The 19,511-nt window shown below is 41.4% G+C and overlaps 1 protein-coding gene and 1 pseudogene across 5 annotated transcripts in view; one reads left to right on the top strand and one right to left on the bottom strand.

The window, feature by feature from the left end:
* The window catches only part of LOC311135013 (glycogen phosphorylase, brain form), a 30,577-nt gene extending 26,934 nt beyond the window's left edge, over positions 1 to 3,643 (top strand). The window contains exons 15-21 of one of the 4 annotated variants that reach the window (XM_084168847.1): positions 425 to 483; positions 680 to 821; positions 1,161 to 1,368; positions 1,580 to 1,714; positions 1,912 to 1,978; positions 2,508 to 2,583; positions 3,222 to 3,643. In XM_084168847.1, the coding sequence (XP_084024973.1) occupies positions 425 to 483; positions 680 to 821; positions 1,161 to 1,368; positions 1,580 to 1,714; positions 1,912 to 1,978; positions 2,508 to 2,583; positions 3,222 to 3,343 (809 nt within the window). In that variant the 3' untranslated portion in view covers positions 3,344 to 3,643. Of the gene's footprint in view, positions 1 to 424; positions 484 to 679; positions 822 to 1,160; positions 1,369 to 1,579; positions 1,715 to 1,911; positions 1,979 to 2,101; positions 2,269 to 2,507; positions 2,762 to 3,221 lie in introns of those variants that run through there. The other 3 variants (XM_084168850.1, XM_084168848.1, XM_084168849.1) reach the window with 3 other exon arrangements.
* A 9,865-nt stretch (positions 3,644 to 13,508) lies between these two features.
* LOC311132661 (lysophosphatidylserine lipase ABHD12-like) overlaps positions 13,509 to 19,511 on the bottom strand; it is a 59,654-nt pseudogene continuing 53,651 nt past the window's right edge. Inside the window, exons 11-13 of the transcript XR_014615197.1 lie at positions 15,305 to 15,383; positions 14,447 to 14,574; positions 13,509 to 14,232 (exon numbers count right to left, since the gene is read on the bottom strand). The product of XR_014615197.1 is annotated as a lysophosphatidylserine lipase ABHD12-like (transcript). The remainder of the gene's footprint in view (positions 14,233 to 14,446; positions 14,575 to 15,304; positions 15,384 to 19,511) is intronic.

Here is a 19,511-nt window from a genome sequence, read left to right as displayed (position 1 = left end):
ATCTGGAGTGATATTAGTGCTGACAGAAATCTCATACTTCAAACAACTGCACAGTGAAGAAGCACTTTCTGCAACCCTCGGGGCCCAGTGATTTAAATTCCTAATGATTTAAACTAATTTAAATATTGACATTTATTTCAGCCAACTTCTATTGAGTAATTCATTTCACAAAAATCTATTTCCATTAGAACAGAGTGGTGGCAATGAAAACCCTCTGCTGTTTGGATAGTAATCTCTCGTGATACACTTTCATTTGGTTCTGGGTTGTTTGGATAGAATAAGAATCAAGTTTTATTTTCCTACCAGAGGAAAATCTTGGCACAGCTCACATATTCAATACATAAAACATATAGGAAACACAGCAAGAAATATAAATCTATAAATTGTAATGAAGTAAAAGTAACTAAAAACAATTTCTCTACAGGTATTAAAAAGGACCCATCTAAGCACTTTGTTCCCAGGACTGTTATAATTGGAGGAAAGGTATGTAGCTAGACATCTGAGGTATGACACAATCAGTCTACATGGAAATGGTATTCTGATAATGAAGATATTATAACTGATCTGTCGATTTGTTTGTATGTGATACTTTTTATTCGCTGAAAATTAGTAATTCAGACATCGGATATGTTAGATTTTTTATCAATATCCAACTGTTGGCACTGTCCTCTTTACCCAGGCTGCACCTGGCTACCACATGGCTAAGATGATAATCAAGCTGATCACATCGGTGGGCCAGGTGGTCAACAACGACCTGGTGGTGGGGGACAGGTTAAAGGTCATCTACCTGGAGAATTACAGGGTCTCCCTGGCAGAGAAAGGTGAGAAGGGGGTTTGTCCAAATAGTCACAGACCTCCTTTCCTCATGTTCTCTCCTTCAAGACCATCAATATGAAAGGACTGGATGGGTGTGAGCAATATGGTTCAACCCTATCAAGTCCTGTCAGGTATTATTGAAGAAAAGTAAGGATGCAGGGATTATTTGGACGCATCCAAATCCTGTTTGTATGGAGCTGTTGGTTAAGAGCTTGGACTGTGGAAAGTTGCTGCATAATATCAATTACATTATGTCAAAATGTTTTAATGATGTCTTTGTCTACATGTTACTGGGTAGGATATACCTTGTTTGTTTTTAAGCCTCTCCCTGCTGTATGTTCCAGTGATCCCTGCAGCTGATTTATCAGAGCAGATCTCCACAGCGGGCACAGAGGCCTCTGGCACTGGCAACATGAAGTTCATGCTGAACGGAGCACTCACCATCGGCACCATGGACGGAGCCAACGTAGAGATGGCTGAGGAGGCCGGAGAGGAGAACCTCTTCATCTTCGGCATGAGGGTGGAGGATGTGGAAGCCATGGACCAAACAGGGTGAGAAATTGCTGACAGGACTGGTGTGTTAGAATGAGTGGGACTTGTCATAGACTTAGAAATAAGAGACAGTGTTCCACGCAGAGAAATGGCAAACATGTGCACTCTTAAAACCAATGTGTAATTTTGTATTTTGGGTGAACTATTTATCCAGTAATGTTTAGCCATCATATGGATAATCTTGCAATCTTCAAACAATATATCTGTCCAGGTACAACGCCAGGGAGTACTACGAACGTTTACCAGAGCTGAAGCAGGTTATTGATCAGATCCAGACAGGCCACTTCAGTCCCAAGGATCCTGAGCTGTTCAAAGATGTGGTGAACATGCTGATGAACCACGACAGGTTAGCAGAATAGCAGCAGTGTCGTTAACGTATCAGTGTTATTAGCATTGTCAGCTCTTCAGAACGCGAGGATGAACTGACCCTCCTGCTTCTGTTAGTCTATAGGGTACTTGATCATGTTGTATTATTCATAAATGGATGTGATATCTCTAAATTTGAAAACCTAAGCACTAATTTGTCATTCTGCCTCACCTTAGGTTCAAAGTGTTTGCTGACTATGAGGCCTACATCACTTGCCAAAACAGAGTCAATGAGCTGTACAAGGTTGGTTATGTGGAATGGATTTCATACTATGAAAACATTTAAGAACAGTTCTCCAATACTTCTGTCTCTATTTGAGCTTGTGATGAAGTCTGGCCCTTTGACAGTGTTTATTATGTCCACCAGGGGGTGCTTTCTGATATTGTTCTGTCTACCTTCAAACCAACACAAACTGCAAAGCCATCTCTCTACCATTAGGAGGTCAGGGCAGTCAGTATGTCACGTCTACCTGTCAGCAGCCCAGTCCTGGAGTTGGGTTACCGTCTCATGTCTTTAGTTTGTCTCATTGAGAGCTGGCGCTCCTGTTGACATAGGCGCTCAATGGTTGATTGGGTTGTCACAAAGTGTGCAACAATTTCCAGCTTCTATTACCAGTTCCCTCTGTGGCTGTTGAATTACTGCATCTGTTATAATGGTGGACACCTACAATTGTATGTGTACTCTACGTTATCATACTAGACAAAACAAGATGAATGCAGTCGTTTGTGGCCTACATTTTGATTGTGAGCTTCCCGATTTGTTTTATTTTCAGGATCCTAAAGACTGGACAAGGACGGTGATCCGCAACATTGCTGGTTCCGGCAAGTTCTCCAGTGACCGAACTATCAGTGAGTACGCCCGCGAGATCTGGGGGGTGGAGCCCTCCGACGTTAAGATCCCACCCCCGAACGAGCCCCCTGTTGAGTCCCGCGAATGAGGAGCCTGTCTTCACACTCCAGTTAGGAGAGAAGTGTTACCTCTCCTCTGTTCTTACTGTACTGTAGGTCTGTCTGATCATCAGGCTTGACTCAGCCCACCCATTACAACATAGCAGAGATGGGGTTAGAGTCGAAAGCAGCTCACACGTACAAAGTCAAAACAGACAAAGGAAGCTTGTTTGAATCTTGCCTTTGCTTACTATTACTCCTGCTAGTCTTTACCTCCACCATGTGCACTTGTACTGTAGATGGCAATCCCAGTTGATCAGTAATGACCAGACCTTTTACACTTCTGAATATGTGCTGTCATTGCTGACTCAGAATAATCAACCAAAACAACTCACTTTCTACCCATTGTGAAGTGATTGTCTGCTACTGACCAAGCCTTGTATTATAGGGAACAACGCCTTTTTATCATCAGAGTTATAATATAAAATGTATAATGTAATATTTTCATGAATGTAATGTAAGTAAGTGCCTGGTCATCATCAATTGACTAGTTTTGGACCATAATATTCTCTCTCTCTCTCTCTCTCTTATGAATGCAGGAGCCCTGACTAAAGCTGTAAGATACTATGGGTATAAAGGAATGTTTTGTGCAATTTTACTGTATTTGGTTTACAAATGTGTAGTATACAGCTTGGGCAAAACAGTTCTGATGCTTGTTTGACAATGTCCATTATTAAGAAAACCATTAAAGAGAGATAATGGAGCAGCTGTCACCACAAACGGCCTTAGTGTGACTTCTGAATTTAGATAGCCATTGTATAAGCATAATCTATATTTCAGTAGCTTCACTTAAATGTCTTAGCTCTAAAGCTACTTAAAACAAAAAGCATATGCTGTGGTAATCTCTAACTTTTACTTTTAAAGCAGTTTTGTCTTTTCAGCCTTAAATAAGTACTATTTCACTTGAGTCACTTCAATCATGTTAATATTGTTATAAAAATAAAGGCTACTTCACTTGTCATTATAGTGTGGGGGAATGTCATTCTACATTAAACAAGTGCGTATAGGGAACCTCGGGTAAATAGTCAAACTGCACATACAAACACAGTCAAGGCCATAGCGGTGGCAGCCCATTGTTGTTGGTCTGCCATGTCTCTCCACCCCTCTCTCCTCTGCATCCTGGCCTGCTTCCCAAACTGGTCCAACAGGAGTGTTCTCACTCCCACACCCTCTGTCACCAAGCCCGCTTCTGGTTTGTGTGGACCATCACAACTACAGCATGACCAAATTTTTGCCTTGAGTATGTTGAGTAAATGGTACTCAGCTCCCAATACCATCCCCAAAAACAAAGGATTTAAGTGTCAGTTCCTTCACGTATTGTCTCACACGGTCATTGCTCAGTCCAAGAATGGGAATTATTAGATGGGTAGAGAGGTTCCAAAACTAAACCACGTCATGTATTTATTTCAATTAAGTTTAAGTTTATTAATACTTAATAATGTTTGTATGTCTAGTCAGGTATGATCAACTTTTTTTAAAAGTTTCGCAATTGTAAACCATTAGTAAAAAAAAAACTAGATGTTTTCAAATGATAGGGAATTTTCTGATTTTGAACAATAGACATAAAAAAATAAATGTTGACCATGCAGGCTCCAACATAAGTTGTCAACAGTGGTCACACTCAACCTGGCTCTTGTTAGGTACAGTGCCTTGAAAAGTATTCATCCCCCTTTGCGTTTTTCCTATTTTATTGCATTACAACCTGCAATTTAAATAGATTTTTATTTGGATTTCATGTAATGGACATACACAATAAGCCCTGTGTAGCTCAGTTGGTAGAGCATGGCGTTTGCAACGCCAGGGTTGTGGGTTCGATTCCCATAGGGGGCCAGTATGAAAATGTATGCACTCACTAACTGTAAGTCGCTCTGGATAAGAGCGTCTGCTAAATGACTAAAATGTAAATGTTAAAATGTAAATCAAGTCCACCTGTGTGCAATCTAAGTGTCACATGATCTCAGTAAGCAAGGGGCACCACCAAGCAAGCAGCACCATGAAGAACAAGGAGCTCTCCAAACAGGTCAGGGACAAAGTTGTGGAGAAGTACAGATCAGGGTTGGGTTCTAAAAAAATATCAGAAACTTTGAACATCCCACGGAGCACCATTAAATCCATTATTAAAAGATGAAAAGAATATGGCACAACAACAAACCTGCGAAGAGAGGGCCACCCACCAAAACTCACGGACCAGGCAAGGAGGGCATTAATCAGAGGCAACAAAGATAACCCTGAAGGAGCTGCAAAGCTCCACAGCGGAGATTGGAGTATGTCCATAGGACCACTTTAAGCCGAACACTCCACAGAGCTGGGCTTTACCGAAGAGTGGCCAGAAAAAAGCCATTGCTTAAAGAAAAAGATAAGCAAACAAAAGGCATGTGGGAGACTCCCCAAACATATGGTAGAAGGTACTCTGGTCAGATGAGACTACAATTGAGCTTTTTGGCCATCAAGGAAAATGCTATGTCTGGCGCAAACCCAACACCTCTCATCACCCCGAGAACACCATCCCCACAGTGAAGCATGGTGGTGGCAGCATCATGCTGTGGGGATGTTTTTCATCGGCAGAGACTGGGAAAAAGAATTGAAGGAATGATGGATGGCGCTAAATACAGGGAAATTCTTGAGGGAAACCTGTTTCAGTCTTCCAGAGATTTGAGATTGGTGCGGAGGTTCACCTTCCAGCAGGACAATGACCCTAAGCATACTGCTAAAGCAACACTTGAGTCGTTTAAGGGGAAACATTTAAATGTCTTGGAATGGCGTAGTCAAAGCCCAGACCTCAGTCCAATTGAGAATCTGTGGTATGACTTAAAGAATGCTGTACACCAGCGGAACCCATCCAACTTGAAGGAGCTGGAGCAGTTTTGCCTTGAAGAATGGGCAAAAATCCCAGTGGCTAGATGTGCCAAGCTTATAGAGACTTACCCCAAGAGACTTGCAGCTGTAATTGACCAAGCTTTAACTTCCTGACTGATGTCTTGAGATGTTGCTTCAATATATCCACATCATTTTCCTTCCTCATGATGCCATCTATTTTGTGAAGTGCACTAGTCCCTCCTGCAGCAAAGCACCCCCACAGCATGATGCTGCCACCCCCGTGCTTCACGGTTGGGATGGTGTTCTTTGGCTTGCTAGCAACACCCTTTTTTCTCCAAACATAACGTTGGTCATTATGGCCAAACAGTTCTATTTTTGTTTCATCAGACCAGAGGACATTTCTCCAAAAAGTACGATCTTTGTCCCCATGTGCAGTTGCAAACCGTAGTCGGCCTTTCAGGTTATGTCGATATAGGACTCGTTTTACTGTAGATACTTTTGTACCTGTTTCCTCCAGCATCTTCACAAGGTCCTTTGTTGTTGTTCTGGGATTGATTTGCACTTTTCGCCCCAAAGTACGTTCATCTCTTGTAGACAGAACGTGTCTCCTTCCCGAGCGGTATGACGGCTGCAAGGTCCCATGGTGTTTATACTTGCGTACTATTGTTTGTACAGATGAACGTGGTACCTTCAGGTGTTTGGAAATTGCTCCCAAGGATGAACCAGACTTGTGGAGGTCTACATTTTCTTTTCTGAGGTCTTGGCTGATTTCTTTTGATTTTCCCATGATGTCAAGCAAAGAGGCACTGAGTTTGAAGGTAGGCCTTGAAATACATCCACAGGTACACCTCCAATTGACTCAAATGATGTCAGAAGCTTCTAAAGCCATGACATCATTTTCTGGAATTTTCCAAGCTGTTTAAAGGCACAGTCAACTTAGTGTATGTAAACGTGTGACCCACTGGAATTGTGATACAATGAATTATAAGTGAAATAATACGTCTGTAAACAATTGTTGGAAAAATTACTTGTGTCATGCACAAAGTAGATGTCCTAACCGACTTGCCAAAACTATAGTTTGTTAACAAGAAATGTGTGGAGTAGTTGAAAAACGAGTTTGAATGATTCCAACCTAAGTATATGTAAACTTCCGACTTCAACTGTACATCTCCACTCTAATAGGGAAATGCCTAGTCTCGAGATATAACAATACTCATCCATTTGTACATGCATATTAATACATCTTGTATTATTTATAAATTGGAGGGGATATAGAAAGTCTACACCTCCCTTGGATGTCTTCACATTTTATTGTGCTATAAAGTGGGATTCAAATTGATTTGTCATTTTTGTCAACAATCTACAAAAAAAACTTGAATGTCAAAGTGTAATATATAAACTACAGTCAAAAGTTTGGACACACCTACAAGGGTTTGTCATTCAAGGGTTTTTCTTAATTTTTACATTGTAGAATAATAGTGAAGACATCAAAACTATGACTATTACACATATGGAATCATGTAATAACCAAAAAAGTGTTAAACAAATCAAAATATATGTTATATTTGAGATTCTTCAAATAGCCACCATTTGCCTTGATGACAGCCTTGCACACCACTCTTGGCATTCTCTCAACAAGCTTCATGAGGTACTCACCTGGAATGCATTTCAATTAAAAGGTGTGCCTTCTTAAAAGTTACTTTGTGGAATTGTTTTCCTTCTTAATGCGTTTGAGCCAATCAGTTGTGTTGTGACAAGGTAGGGGGGGTATACAGAAGATAGCCCTATTTGGTAAAATACCAAGTCCATATTATGGCAAGTACAGCTCAAATAAGCAAAGAGAAATGACAGTCCATCATTGCTTTAAGACATGAAGGTCCGTCAATACGGAAAAGTGCAGTCGCAAAAACCATCAAGCGCTATGATGAATCTGGCTCTGATGAGGACCGCCACAGGAATGGAAGACCCAGAGTTACCTCTGCTGCAGAGGATAAGTTCATTAGAGTTACCAGCCTCAGAAATTGCAGCCCAAATAAATGCTTAAAAGAGTCACAGACACATCTCAACATCATCTGTTCAGAGGGGACTGTGTGAATCAGGCCTTCATGGTTGAATTGTTGCAAAGAAACCACTACTAAAGGACACCAATAAGAAGAAGAGACCTGCTTGGGCCAAGAAACACGAGCAATGGACATTAGACCGGTGGAAATTTGTCCTTTGGTCTTTAGTCGAAATTTGAGATTTTTGGTTCCAACCGCAATGTCTTTGTGAGACGCGGTGTGGGTGCACGGATTATCTCCGCATGTGTAGTTCCCACCGTAAAGCATGGAGGAGGAGGTGTTATGCTGTGGGGGTGCTTTGCCAGTGACACTGTGATTTATTTAGAATTCAAGGCACACTTAACCAGCATGGCTACCACAGCATTCTGCAGCGATACGCCATCCCTTCTGGTTTGGGCTTAGTGGGACTATCATTTGTTTTTCAACAGGTCAATGTCCCAACACACCTCCAGGCTGTGTAAGGGTTATTTACCAAGAAGGAGAGTGATGGAGTGCTGCATCAGATGACGTGGCCTCCACAACCCCCCGACCTCAACCCAATTGAGATGGTTTGGGATGAGTCGGACGACAGAGTGAAGGAAAAGCAGCCAACAAGTGCTCAGCATATGTGGGAACTCCTTCAAGACTGTTGGAAAAGGATTCCAGGTGAAGCTGGTTAAGAGAATGCCAAGAGTGTGCCAAGCTGTCATCAAGGCAAAGGGTGGCTATTTGAAGCATCTCAAATATAAAATATATTTTGATTTGTTAAACACTTTTTTGGTTACTATATGATTCCATATGTGTTATTTCATAGTTTTGATGTCTTCACTATTATTCTACAATGTAGAAAATAGTAAAAATAAAGAAAAACCCTTGAATGAGTAGGTGTCCAAACTTTTGACTGGAACTATATATATAAATATATATTTAAAGATTATTAAAAAATAAACACTAATATACACTGAGTATACAAAACATTAAGTATACAAAACATGCTCTTTCCATGACAGACTATCCAAGTGAAAGCTATTATCCCTTATTGATGTCACTTGTCAAATCCACTATAATCAGTGTAGATGAAGGGGAGGAGACAGGTTAAGGAAGGATTTGCGACAAGGATTGTGTACAGAGGGTGAATCGGCAAGACACAACATTTAAGTGGATTTGTAAGGGGTATGGTAGTATGTGCCAGGCGCACCGGCTTGTGTCAAAAACTGCAACGCTGCTGGGTTTTTCACGCTCAAGGTTCCTGTGTGTATCAAGAATGGCCCACCACCCAAAGGACATCTAGCCAACTCGACACAACTGTGGGAAGCATTAGAGTCAACATGGGCCAGCATCCCTGTGGAACACTTTCGACACCTTGTAGAGTACATGCCCCAACGAATTGCGGCTTTTCTGGGGGCAAAAGTGTGTGTGTGGGGGGGGTGTACCTCATTATTTGGAAGGTGTTCCTAATGTTTGGTATACTCAGTGTACTTTGATTAGATAAGTATTCACTCCCGAGTCAATATATGTTAGAAACAGCTTTGGCAGCGATTACAGCTGTGTCTTCTTGGATAAGTCTCATAAGAGCTTTGCACACCTGTATTGTGCAATATATATTTCTTTAAAAAATTCTTCAAGCTCTGTCAAGGTGTTGGGGATCATGGCTAAAGAGCGATTTTTAAGTCTTGCCATAGATTTTCAAGTCAAAACTGTAACTTGGTCACTTAGGAACATGCACTGTCTTCTTGGTAAGCAACTCCAGTTGTGTTGTAGGTTATTGTCCTGCTGAATGGTGAATTCCTGTCCCAGTGTCTGGTGGAAAGCAGACTGAAGCAGGTTTTCCTCTAGGATTTTGCCTGAGCTTAGCTCCATCCCATTTCTTTTCATCCTGAAAAACTCCCCAGTCTTTGCCGATGTCAAGCATACCCATACCATGATGCAGCCACCACCATGCTTGAAAATAAGAAGGCAGTTACTCAGTGATGTGTTGTGTTGGATTTTCTGCAAACGTAAGGCTTTGTGTTAAGGCCAAAAAGTGTATTCCTTTGCTTATTTTAGTGCCTTGTTGCATACATATGCATGTTTTGGAATACTTTTATTCTGTATATTTTTATTCTTCTTTTCACTGTCATTTAGGTCATTATTGTGGATTCACTACAATGTTGTTGATCCAGCATCAGTTTTCTCCCATTATAGCCATTGAACTCTGTAGCCATTTTAAAATCCCCAATGGCCTCATGGTGACATCCCTAAGAAGTTTCCTTCCTGTCCTGCAGCTCAGTTCAGAAGGATGACTGCATCTTTGATGTGTCTGGGTGGTTTAATACATCATCCACAGCATAATTATTAACTTGACCATGCTTAAAGAGATATTCAATGTCTGATTTGTTGTTGTTACCCATCTACCAATTACGCCCTTCTTTATGAGGCTATTGAAAAGCTCCCTGGTCTTTAGTTGAATCTGTACTTGAAATGCAATACTTGACTGAGGGACTTACAGATATATGTTGTATGTATGGGGGACAGAGGGAGGGGTAGTCATTCAAAAACCATGTCAACCCCTATTATTTCACACAGTGAGTCCATATAATTTATTATGTGATTTGTAAAGCCAAAACTTACTTCTGAACGAATTTAGGCTTGCCTAAACAAAGGGGGTGAATACTTATGCAACAACTATATTTTAGTTATTTGATTTGTATTAATTTGTAAAAATGTGTAGAATTTAATTTTCACTTCGACATTTTGAGTATGTTGTGTAGATCAATGATAAACAAAATACAATTAAATCTATTTCAATGTCACTTTGTAATGCAACAAAATGTGAAAAAAGTTCAAGGGGGTGTAGACTTTCTATAGGCACTGTATATACTGTATTTATCCGGTTGCCCTTACATTATGTCCACTTTAACAGTTGATTATTTGTATTCCAAAGCTATAGAACAACTGACCATTGCATTTTACCCTGTAACTCTCCCTATACCTGCTTACATTGTGTGATTAAATAACTTATACTGAACAAAAATACAAATGCAACATGCAATCATTTCAAAGAGTTTACTGAGTTTACAGTTCATATAAGGAAATCAGTCAATTTAAATAAATAAATTAGGCCCTAATCTATGGATTTCACATGACTGGGAATACAGATATGCATCTGTTGGTCACAGATACCTTAAAAAAATAAAAGGTAGGGGCTTGGATCAGAAAACCAGTCAGTATCTGGTGTGACCACCATTTGCCTCACGCAGCGCAACACATCTCATAGAGTTGATCAGGCTGTTGATTGTGGCCTGTGGAATGTTGTCCCACTTCTCTTCAATGGCTGTGCGAAGTTGCTGGATGTTGGCGGGAACTGGAACATGCTGTCGTACACGTCAATCCAGAGCATCCCAAACATGCTCAATGGGTGACATGTCTGGTGAGTATGCAGGCCATGGAAGAACTGGGACATTTTCAGCTTCCAGGAATTGTGTACAGATCCTTGGGACATTATCATGCTGAAACATGATGTGATGGCGGAGGATGAACGGCACGACAATGGGCTTCAGGATCTCATCACGGTATCTCTGTGCATTCAAATTGCCATTGATAAAATGCAATTGTGTTCGTTGTCCGTAGCTTATGCCTGCCCATACCATAACCCCCACCTCCACCATGGGGCATTCTGTTCACAACGTTGACACCAACAAATCACCCGCCCACACGACGCCATACACATGGTCTACGGTTGTGAGGCCGGTTGGACGTACTGCCAATTCTCTAAAACAACGTTGGAGGTGGCTTATGGTAGAGAAATTAACATTACATTCTCTGGCAACACCTCCGGTGGACATTCCTGCAGTCAGCATGCCAATTGCACACTCCCTCAAAACTTGAGACATCTGTGGCAGTGTTGTGTGGAAAATGTTTAATCAAGGAGTGAAGTCGGGGGAGGTGGATCTTTATAATTTTCTTTATAATGTCGAAATAAACATGTCTTCAACCCCCATATCACACCCTCACAAACTGAAATCATACGAGTGTACATTGTATAATCAGTTAGTGAGAGAGCCTTAAATATCACATGAATTTGTATCCACTTAATGAATCGCAGCAAAGTTGGTTCCGGTTTCAGTCTTCTCTTTGGTCACGTTCGTGTAGGTCAGCAAAAACACCCTAGTGATTGGTTGACATTAGAGCCTCCCACAATGCTGGCGATGGCTGCAGGATGAAGTTTGTGAAGAGCAAATACAGAAACTTGTAGTCAACTGCAGTCAAAACTTCATAACCTTTGATCACATGATTTTTGTAAAGTACATGCAGTTGACATGTAGGCGCAAGTCAGACCATTTTTATCTCCATAATGCAACACACCTTGAGAGGCTCGAACGCACCCCTGATTTCCTTCACCAATAGCTCCTCAGTTAGTTTCCTTCCTGATATCTTAAAATTCATGAGCTTGCCCTAAAAGGTCCAAAGGGGTTCTAAAATAGTAACCAGTCTTCTCTTTTAGAAAGCAAATAATGAGACTGACAAGCCCAAAACCAATGTTAACATTTGGTAAAAAGTATAATATTTAATTCAAGTTTATATACACTACCAGTCAAAAGTTTTAGAACACCTACTCATTCAAGGGTTTTTCTTTATTTTTACTATTTTCTACATTGTAGAATAATAGTGAAGACATCAAAACTATGAAATAACACATATGGAATCATGTAGTAACCAAAAAAGTGTTAAACAAATCCAAATATATTTTATATTTGAGATTCTTCAAATAGCTACCCCTTGCCTTGATGACAGCTTTGCACACTCTTGGCATTCTCTCAACCAGCTTCATGAGGTAGTCACCTGGAATGCATTTCAATTAACAGGTGTGCCTTCTTAAAAGTTCATTTGTGGAATTTCTTTCCTTCTTAATACGTTTGAGCCAATCAGTTATTATGTCAAGAACAGCTCAAATAAGCAAAGAGAAACAACAGTCCATCATTACTTTAAGACATGAAGGTCAGTCAATACGGAACATTTGAACATTTTGAAAAACTTTTAAAGTTTCTTCAAGTGCAGTCGCAAAAACCATCAAGCGCTATGATGAAACAGGCTCTCACGAGGACCGCCACAGGAATGGAAGACCCAGAGTTACCTCTGCTGCAGAGGATAAGTTCATTAGAGTTACCAGCCTCAGAAATTGCAGCCCAAATAAATGCTTCAAAGAATTCAAGTAACAGACACATCTCAACATCAACTGTTCAGAGGAGACTGTGTGAATCAGGCCTTCTTGGTCAAATTGCTGCAAAGAAACCACTACTAAAGGACACCAATAATAAGAAGAGACTTGCTTGGACCAAGAAACACGAGCAATGGACATTAGACCGGTGGAAATCTGTCCTTTGGTCTGGAGTCCAAATTGGAGATTTTTGGTTCCAACCGCTGTGTCTTTGTGAGACGCGGTGTGGGGGAACGGATGTTCTCCGCATGTGTGTTTCCCACCGTAAAGCATGGAGGAGGAGGTGTTATGGTGTGGGGGTGCTCTGCTGGTGACACTGTCTGTGATTTATTTCGAATTCAAGGCACACTTAACCAGCATGGCTACCACAGCATTCTTCAGCGATACGCCATCCCATCTGGTTTAGGCTTAGTGGGACTATCATTCGTTTTTCAACACGACAATGACCCAACACACCTCCAGGCTGTGTAAGGTCTATTTTACCAAGAAGGAGATGACCTGGCCACCACAATCCCCCGACCTCAACCCAATTGAGATGGTTTGGGATGAGTCGGACCGCAGAGTGAAGGAAAAGCAGCCAACAAGTGCTCAGCATATGTTGGCATTCCAGGTGAAGCTGGTTGAGAGAATGCCAAGAGTGTGCAAAGCTTTGTTTAACACTTTTTTGGTTACTACATGATTCCATTGGTGTTATTTCATAGTTTGATGTCTTCACTATTATTCTACAATGTAGAAAATAGTAAAAAAATAAAGAAAAACCCTTGTATGAGTAGGCGTTCTAAAACTTTTGACCGGTAGTGTATGTCCTCAATGAGAAATCCAAAATATATCTGAGATCAGTCAAAAATAATAAAACAGATACATTTAAGTCATGATCTGTCTGTAATGTAACAACAAAAATAAAATTGGGAAAATACACAGGTTAAAAGATCCACTGGACTGGTATTGACAGATCATTTTCTGTATGCTGCAGATGAGTTGTAAAATGAAGACATCTCCAGGTCCTGTAGTAGACCAACCCTTCTCCTTCTTACCCCAGTTGGTGAATGTATATTCCCCAAACATCATGCAATTAAAAACACTGTCCCGTCTCGATCCACTGTTCTTCTCACTCCATTAGGTTTTTGACGTCTTGGCTCCTTAAAATTAGTGCATATTTCATCTTATTTGTGCTCAAGCCATCCTCTTGGTTTGTGTAACCTTGACAACAAGCCAAGCCAAGCCAGTTGTCCATCCCCATCTCTTCGCCAGTGTTCCGTTTTTGTCTTGCAGGTATTTTAGGTGTCAAAGGAATGCTAAATAAAGGAATGGTTGCATCTTCTTCAGTCCATGCATGTGCGTTTCAATGTTTTATAATATATGTACACACTATTTCATAAAGCGTACAGTGGAAGAGTTTCAGTACGTGTGCTAGACAATGTGTGTCTGTGAGTGGGGGTGATTTGAGAGGAAATGGTCGTCAGTTAAGCATGGGGATGAATCGTGCCAAGGAAGTCACTGTAAGAAAAACAAAACAAAATTACATTGAGCATGACTCCTCATGTCAGTACAAAGACGGCCAAGAATGTAGACATCAACTGTACAACTAATTGCCTCCATTTAATAATTGCTGCTTAGTTGGCCTAAGGTCATGACACAGTGAGACAGACACTCAACAGTGTCAACAGTGAGACATTCCTTGTTACTGTGTATCTGTGTCTAGCTGCTGTACCTGAGAATGTGTGGCAGTTCAGGACTCCTATAGATGAACTTGTGCTTGTAGGACAGTGAGACAGGAAAGGGGATGAACTGGACCTTGTGTCCACTCAGGCTCTTGGACTGAGAAGCTATGTTGTACAGCTGAGGGGAGGAGGAAGGAAAGGGAATTAGACAAACACAAACAATGGAGTAATGGGAGCCTCGTGTTCAGTCCAGTTTAAAAGAATAGCAAATATAGACCTGGCCCTGCTGTTAACTATGAGTGTTCTGTGATGCAGAGCGTTACACAGAGGTCTGCAGTGGTGCAGTAGTGATGCACATTTGAGGGGTTTAGAAAACAAGGCATTGAAACTGGTATTTTGCCATTTAGGTTTCCCATTGAAATAAGATTACCAATAAATAAAAACAATAGTAATTAAAAATCGAATTAATTCAATTTCTCTGCGTTTTCCAAGTCATTATTCAAGTTTAATTGTCTCCGAGACTCAGCTCCCACAACGCTCACTTAACTATGCTGAAATGAATAATGGCGTGGCATTGGCATACACAGAATTCATTTAGAAAATTCTAATTTCTTATCTTAAATTTGGGGAGTTTTAAAGGCATCATAAAAGACCATCAATTTTAGATAATTGAAGTGAGAGGAATTTGAATAGTAACTAGCGTGAGTTGTTGCCAAGACTACAGCTGATTGTAAATTGTACAGGATATTAATTATCTGTATTAAATCAACTATTACATTTTTTTGTAGATCAAATAGCTTCCTGTATCCTCCGCAAAAGGAGGACCAGACGAAGGTTGTGTGGGGTCGAGATGAGGATGACGTCAATTTATCCTCATAAAGAAATGAAGGCCAAACCAAAATGGATACCTTCTTCCCTAGATGAAAGGGCACGACTGAGTCATCCTCAGCATGAAGGATGAGCAATGGACAGGATATGTGGTCCACACTTGAAGAGAGAAGAATAAGCTACAGTTACATTCAAGTCTCTGAAGATCTTGGGGAGTCTGTTTGAACATGCATGGTTGGTAGTATAGTTGAAGTCGGAAGTTTACAAACACCTTAGCCAAATATATTTAAACTCAGTTTTTCACAATTCCTGACATTTAATAGTAGTAAAAAGTCCCTGTTTTAGGTCAGTTAGGTTATTTTAAGAATGTGAAATGTCAGAATAATAGTAGAGAGAATGATTTATTTCAGCTTTTATTTCTTTCATCATATTCCCAGTGGGTCAGAAGTTTACATAAACTCAATTAGTATTTGGTAGCATTGCCTTTAAATTGTTTAACTTGGGTCAAACGTTTCAGGTAGCCTTCCACAAGCTTCCCACAATAAGTTGGGTGAATCTTGGCCCATTTCTCCTGACAGAGCTGGTGTAACTGAGTCAGGTTTGTAGGCCTCCTTGCTCGCTCAACGCTTTTTCAGTTCTGCCCACACATATTCTATAGGATTGAGGTCAGGGCTTTGTGATGGCCACTCCAATAACTTGACTTTGTTGTCCTTAAGCCATTTTGCCACAACTTTGGAACTATGCTTGGGGTAATTGTCCATTTGGAAGACCCATTTGCGACCAAGCTTAAATTTCCTGACTGATGTCTTGAGATGTTGCTTCAATATATCCACATAATTTTCCTTCCTCATGATGCCATCTATTCTGTGAAGTGCAACAGTCCCTCCTGCAGCAAAGCACCCCCACAGCATGATGCTGCCACCCCCATGCTTCACGGTTGGGATGGTGTTCTTCGGCTTGCAAGCAACCCCCTTTTTCCTCCAAACATAACGATGGTCATTATGGCCAAACAGTTCTATTTTTGTTTCATCAGACCAGAGGACAATTCTCCAAAAAGTACAATCTTTGTCCCCATGTGCAGTTGCAAACCGTAGTCTGGCTTTTTTATGGCGGTTTTGGAGCAGTGGCTTCTTCCTTGCTGATCGGCCTTTCAGGTTATGTCGATATACAGTGGGGAGAACAAGTATTTGATACACTGCCGATTTTGCAGGTTTTCCTACTTACAAAGCATGCACGGAATCTAAAACAAAAATCCAGAAAATCACATTGTATGATTTTTAAGTAATTAATTTGCATTTTATTGCATGACATAAGTATTTGATACATCAGAAAAGCAGAACTTAATATTTGGTACAGAAACCTTTGTTTGCAATTACAGAGATCATATGTTTCCTGTAGGTCTTGACCAGGTTTGCACACACTGCAGCAGGGATTTTGGCCCACTCCTCCATACAGTCCTTCTCCAGATCCTTCAGGTTTCGGGGCTGTCGCTGGGTAATACGGACTTTCAGCTCCCTCCAAAGATTTTCTATTGGGTTCAGGTCTGGAGACTGGCTAGGCCACTCCAGGACCTTGAGATGCTTCTTACGGAGCCACTCCTTAGTTGCCCTGGCTGTGTGTTTCGGGTCGTTGTCATGCTGGAAGACCCAGCCACGACCCATCTTCAATGCTCTTACTGAGGGAAGGAGGTTGTTGGCCAAGATCTCGCGATACATGGCCCCATCCATCCTCCCCTCAGTACGGTGCAGTCGTCCTGTCCCCTTTGCAGAAAAGCATCCCCAAAGAATGATGTTTCCACCTCCATGCTTCACGGTTGGGATGGTGTTCTTGGGGTTGTACTCATCCTTCTTCTTCCTCCAAACACAGCGAGTGGAGTTTAGACCAAAAAGCTATATTTTTGTCTCATCAGACCACATGACCTTCTCCCATTCCTCCTCTGGATCATCCAGATGGTCATTGGCAAACTTCAGATGGGCCTGGACATGCGCTGGCTTGAGCAGGAGGACCTTGCGTGCGCTGCAGGATTTTAATCCATGACGGCGTAGTGTGTTACTAATGGTTTTCTTTGAGACTGTGGTCCCAGCTCTCTTCAGGTCATTGACCAGGTCCTGCCGTGTAGTTCTGGGCTGATCCCTCACCTTCCTCATGATCATTGATGCCCCACGAGGTGAGATCTTGCATGGAGCCCCAGACCGAGGGTGATTGACCGTCATCTTGAACTTCTTCCATTTTCTAATAATTGCGCCAACAGTTGTTGCCTTCTCACCAAGCTGCGTGCCTATTGTCCTGTAGCCCATCCCAGCCTTGTGCAGGTCTACAATTTTATCCCTGATGTCCTTACACAGCTATCTGGTCTTGGCCATTGTGGAGAAGTTGGAGTCTGTTTGATTGAGTGTGTGGACAGGTGTCTTTTATACAGGTAACGAGTTCAAACAGGTGCAGTTAATACAGGTAATGAGTGGAGAACAGGAGGGCTTCTTAAAGAAAAACTAACAGGTCTGTGAGAGCCGGAATTCTTAATGGTTGGTAGGTGATCAAATACATATGTCATGCAATAAAATGCAAATTAATTACTTAAAATCATACAATGTGATTTTCTGGATTTTTGTTTTAGATTCCGTCTCTCACAGTTGAAGTGTACCTATGATAACAATTACAGACCTCTACATGCATTGTAAGTAGGAAAACCTGCAAAATTGGCAGTGTATCAAATACTTGTTCTCCCCACTGTAGGACTCGTTTTACTGTGGATATAGATACTTTTGTACCTGTTTCCTCCAGCATCTTTGCTGTTTTCTGGGATTGATTTGCACTTTTCGCACCAAAGTACGTTCATCTCTGGGAGAAAGAATGCGTCTCCTTCCTGAGTGGTATGACGGCTGCAAGGTCCTGTGGTGTTTATACTTGCGTACTATTGTTTGTACAGATGAACGTGGTACCTTCCGGCGTTTGGAAATTGCTCCCAAGGATGAACCAGACTTGTGGAGGTCTACAATTTTCTTTCTGAGGTCTTGGCTGATTTCTTTTGATTTTCCCATGATGTCAAGCAAAGAGGCACTGAGTTTGAAGGTAGGCCTTGAAATACATCCACAGGTACACCTCCAATTGACTCAAATTATGTCAATTAGTCTATCAGAAGCTTCTAAAGCCATGACATCATTTTCTGGAATTTTCCAAGCTGTTTAAAGGCACAGTCAACTTAGTGTATGTACACTTCTGACCCACTGGAATTGTGATACAGTGAATTATAAGTGAAATAATCTGTCTGTAAACAATTGTTGGAAAAATTACTTGTGTTATGCACAAAGTAGATGTCCTAACCGACTTGCCAAAACTATAGTTTGTTAACAAGAAATGTGTGGAGTGGTTGACTCGTTTTAATGACTCCAACCTAAGTGTATGTAAACTTCCGACTTCAACTGTATGTTAAAGGGATACTTCGGATTTTGGCAATGATGCCCTTTATCTACTTCCCCAGAGTCAGATGAACTCATGGATACCAGACATAAAAAAGATATTCACAAGTTCATCTGACTCTAGGGAAGTAGATAATTGCCCAAATCCTGAAGTATCCCTTTAATGGCCCTAAGGTCCTTATACTATACTGGTGCTTGATAGAAATTGGTGACTCCACAAGAAAGTACTGCACAAAGAAAGTCTTGACAGAGATTAATGAATGTCCTCTGTAGGCCACCTACAATACAGTCTGACCTTCCCTGAGTTAGCCCACTCAGCACATACCAGAGGACATGGAGAAAAGGCATGGACAGAGCTTGGGTCGGCCATGTTCAGACTATGCCTCTACTCTTTAACATGCAAACACTCACACACACGGTCTGTTTATCTGTTGATATAACATTTGATACAAGGGTTTGAGTTCTTGATGAATACTTGTGTGTCAGGGAGGTCTTATTACATTTACATTACATTTTAGTCATTTAGCAGACGCTCTTATCCAGAGCGACTTACAGTGCATACATTATTATTTTAAAAAAAATCATACCCCCTGTGGGAATCGAACCCACAACCCTGGCGTTGCAAACACCATGCTCTATCAACTGAGCTACATCCCTGCCGGCCATTCCCTCCCCTACCCTGGATGACGCTGGGCCAATTGCGCGCAGCCCCATGGGTCTCCCGGTCGCGGCCGGCTACGACAGAGCCTGGATTCGAACCAGGATCTCTAGTGGCACAGCTAGCACTGTGATGCAGTGCCTTAGACCACTGCGCCACTCGGGAGACCCAACAAGCCGTTTGTGTGAATACTCTATTTTGAAACATATGAGC

This window comes from Coregonus lavaretus, assembly GCF_964263955.1.
Source record: "Coregonus lavaretus genome assembly, chromosome: 1".
Lineage (NCBI taxonomy): Eukaryota > Metazoa > Chordata > Actinopteri > Salmoniformes > Salmonidae > Coregonus > Coregonus lavaretus.
This window is presented reverse-complemented; position numbering and strand designations above follow the sequence as displayed.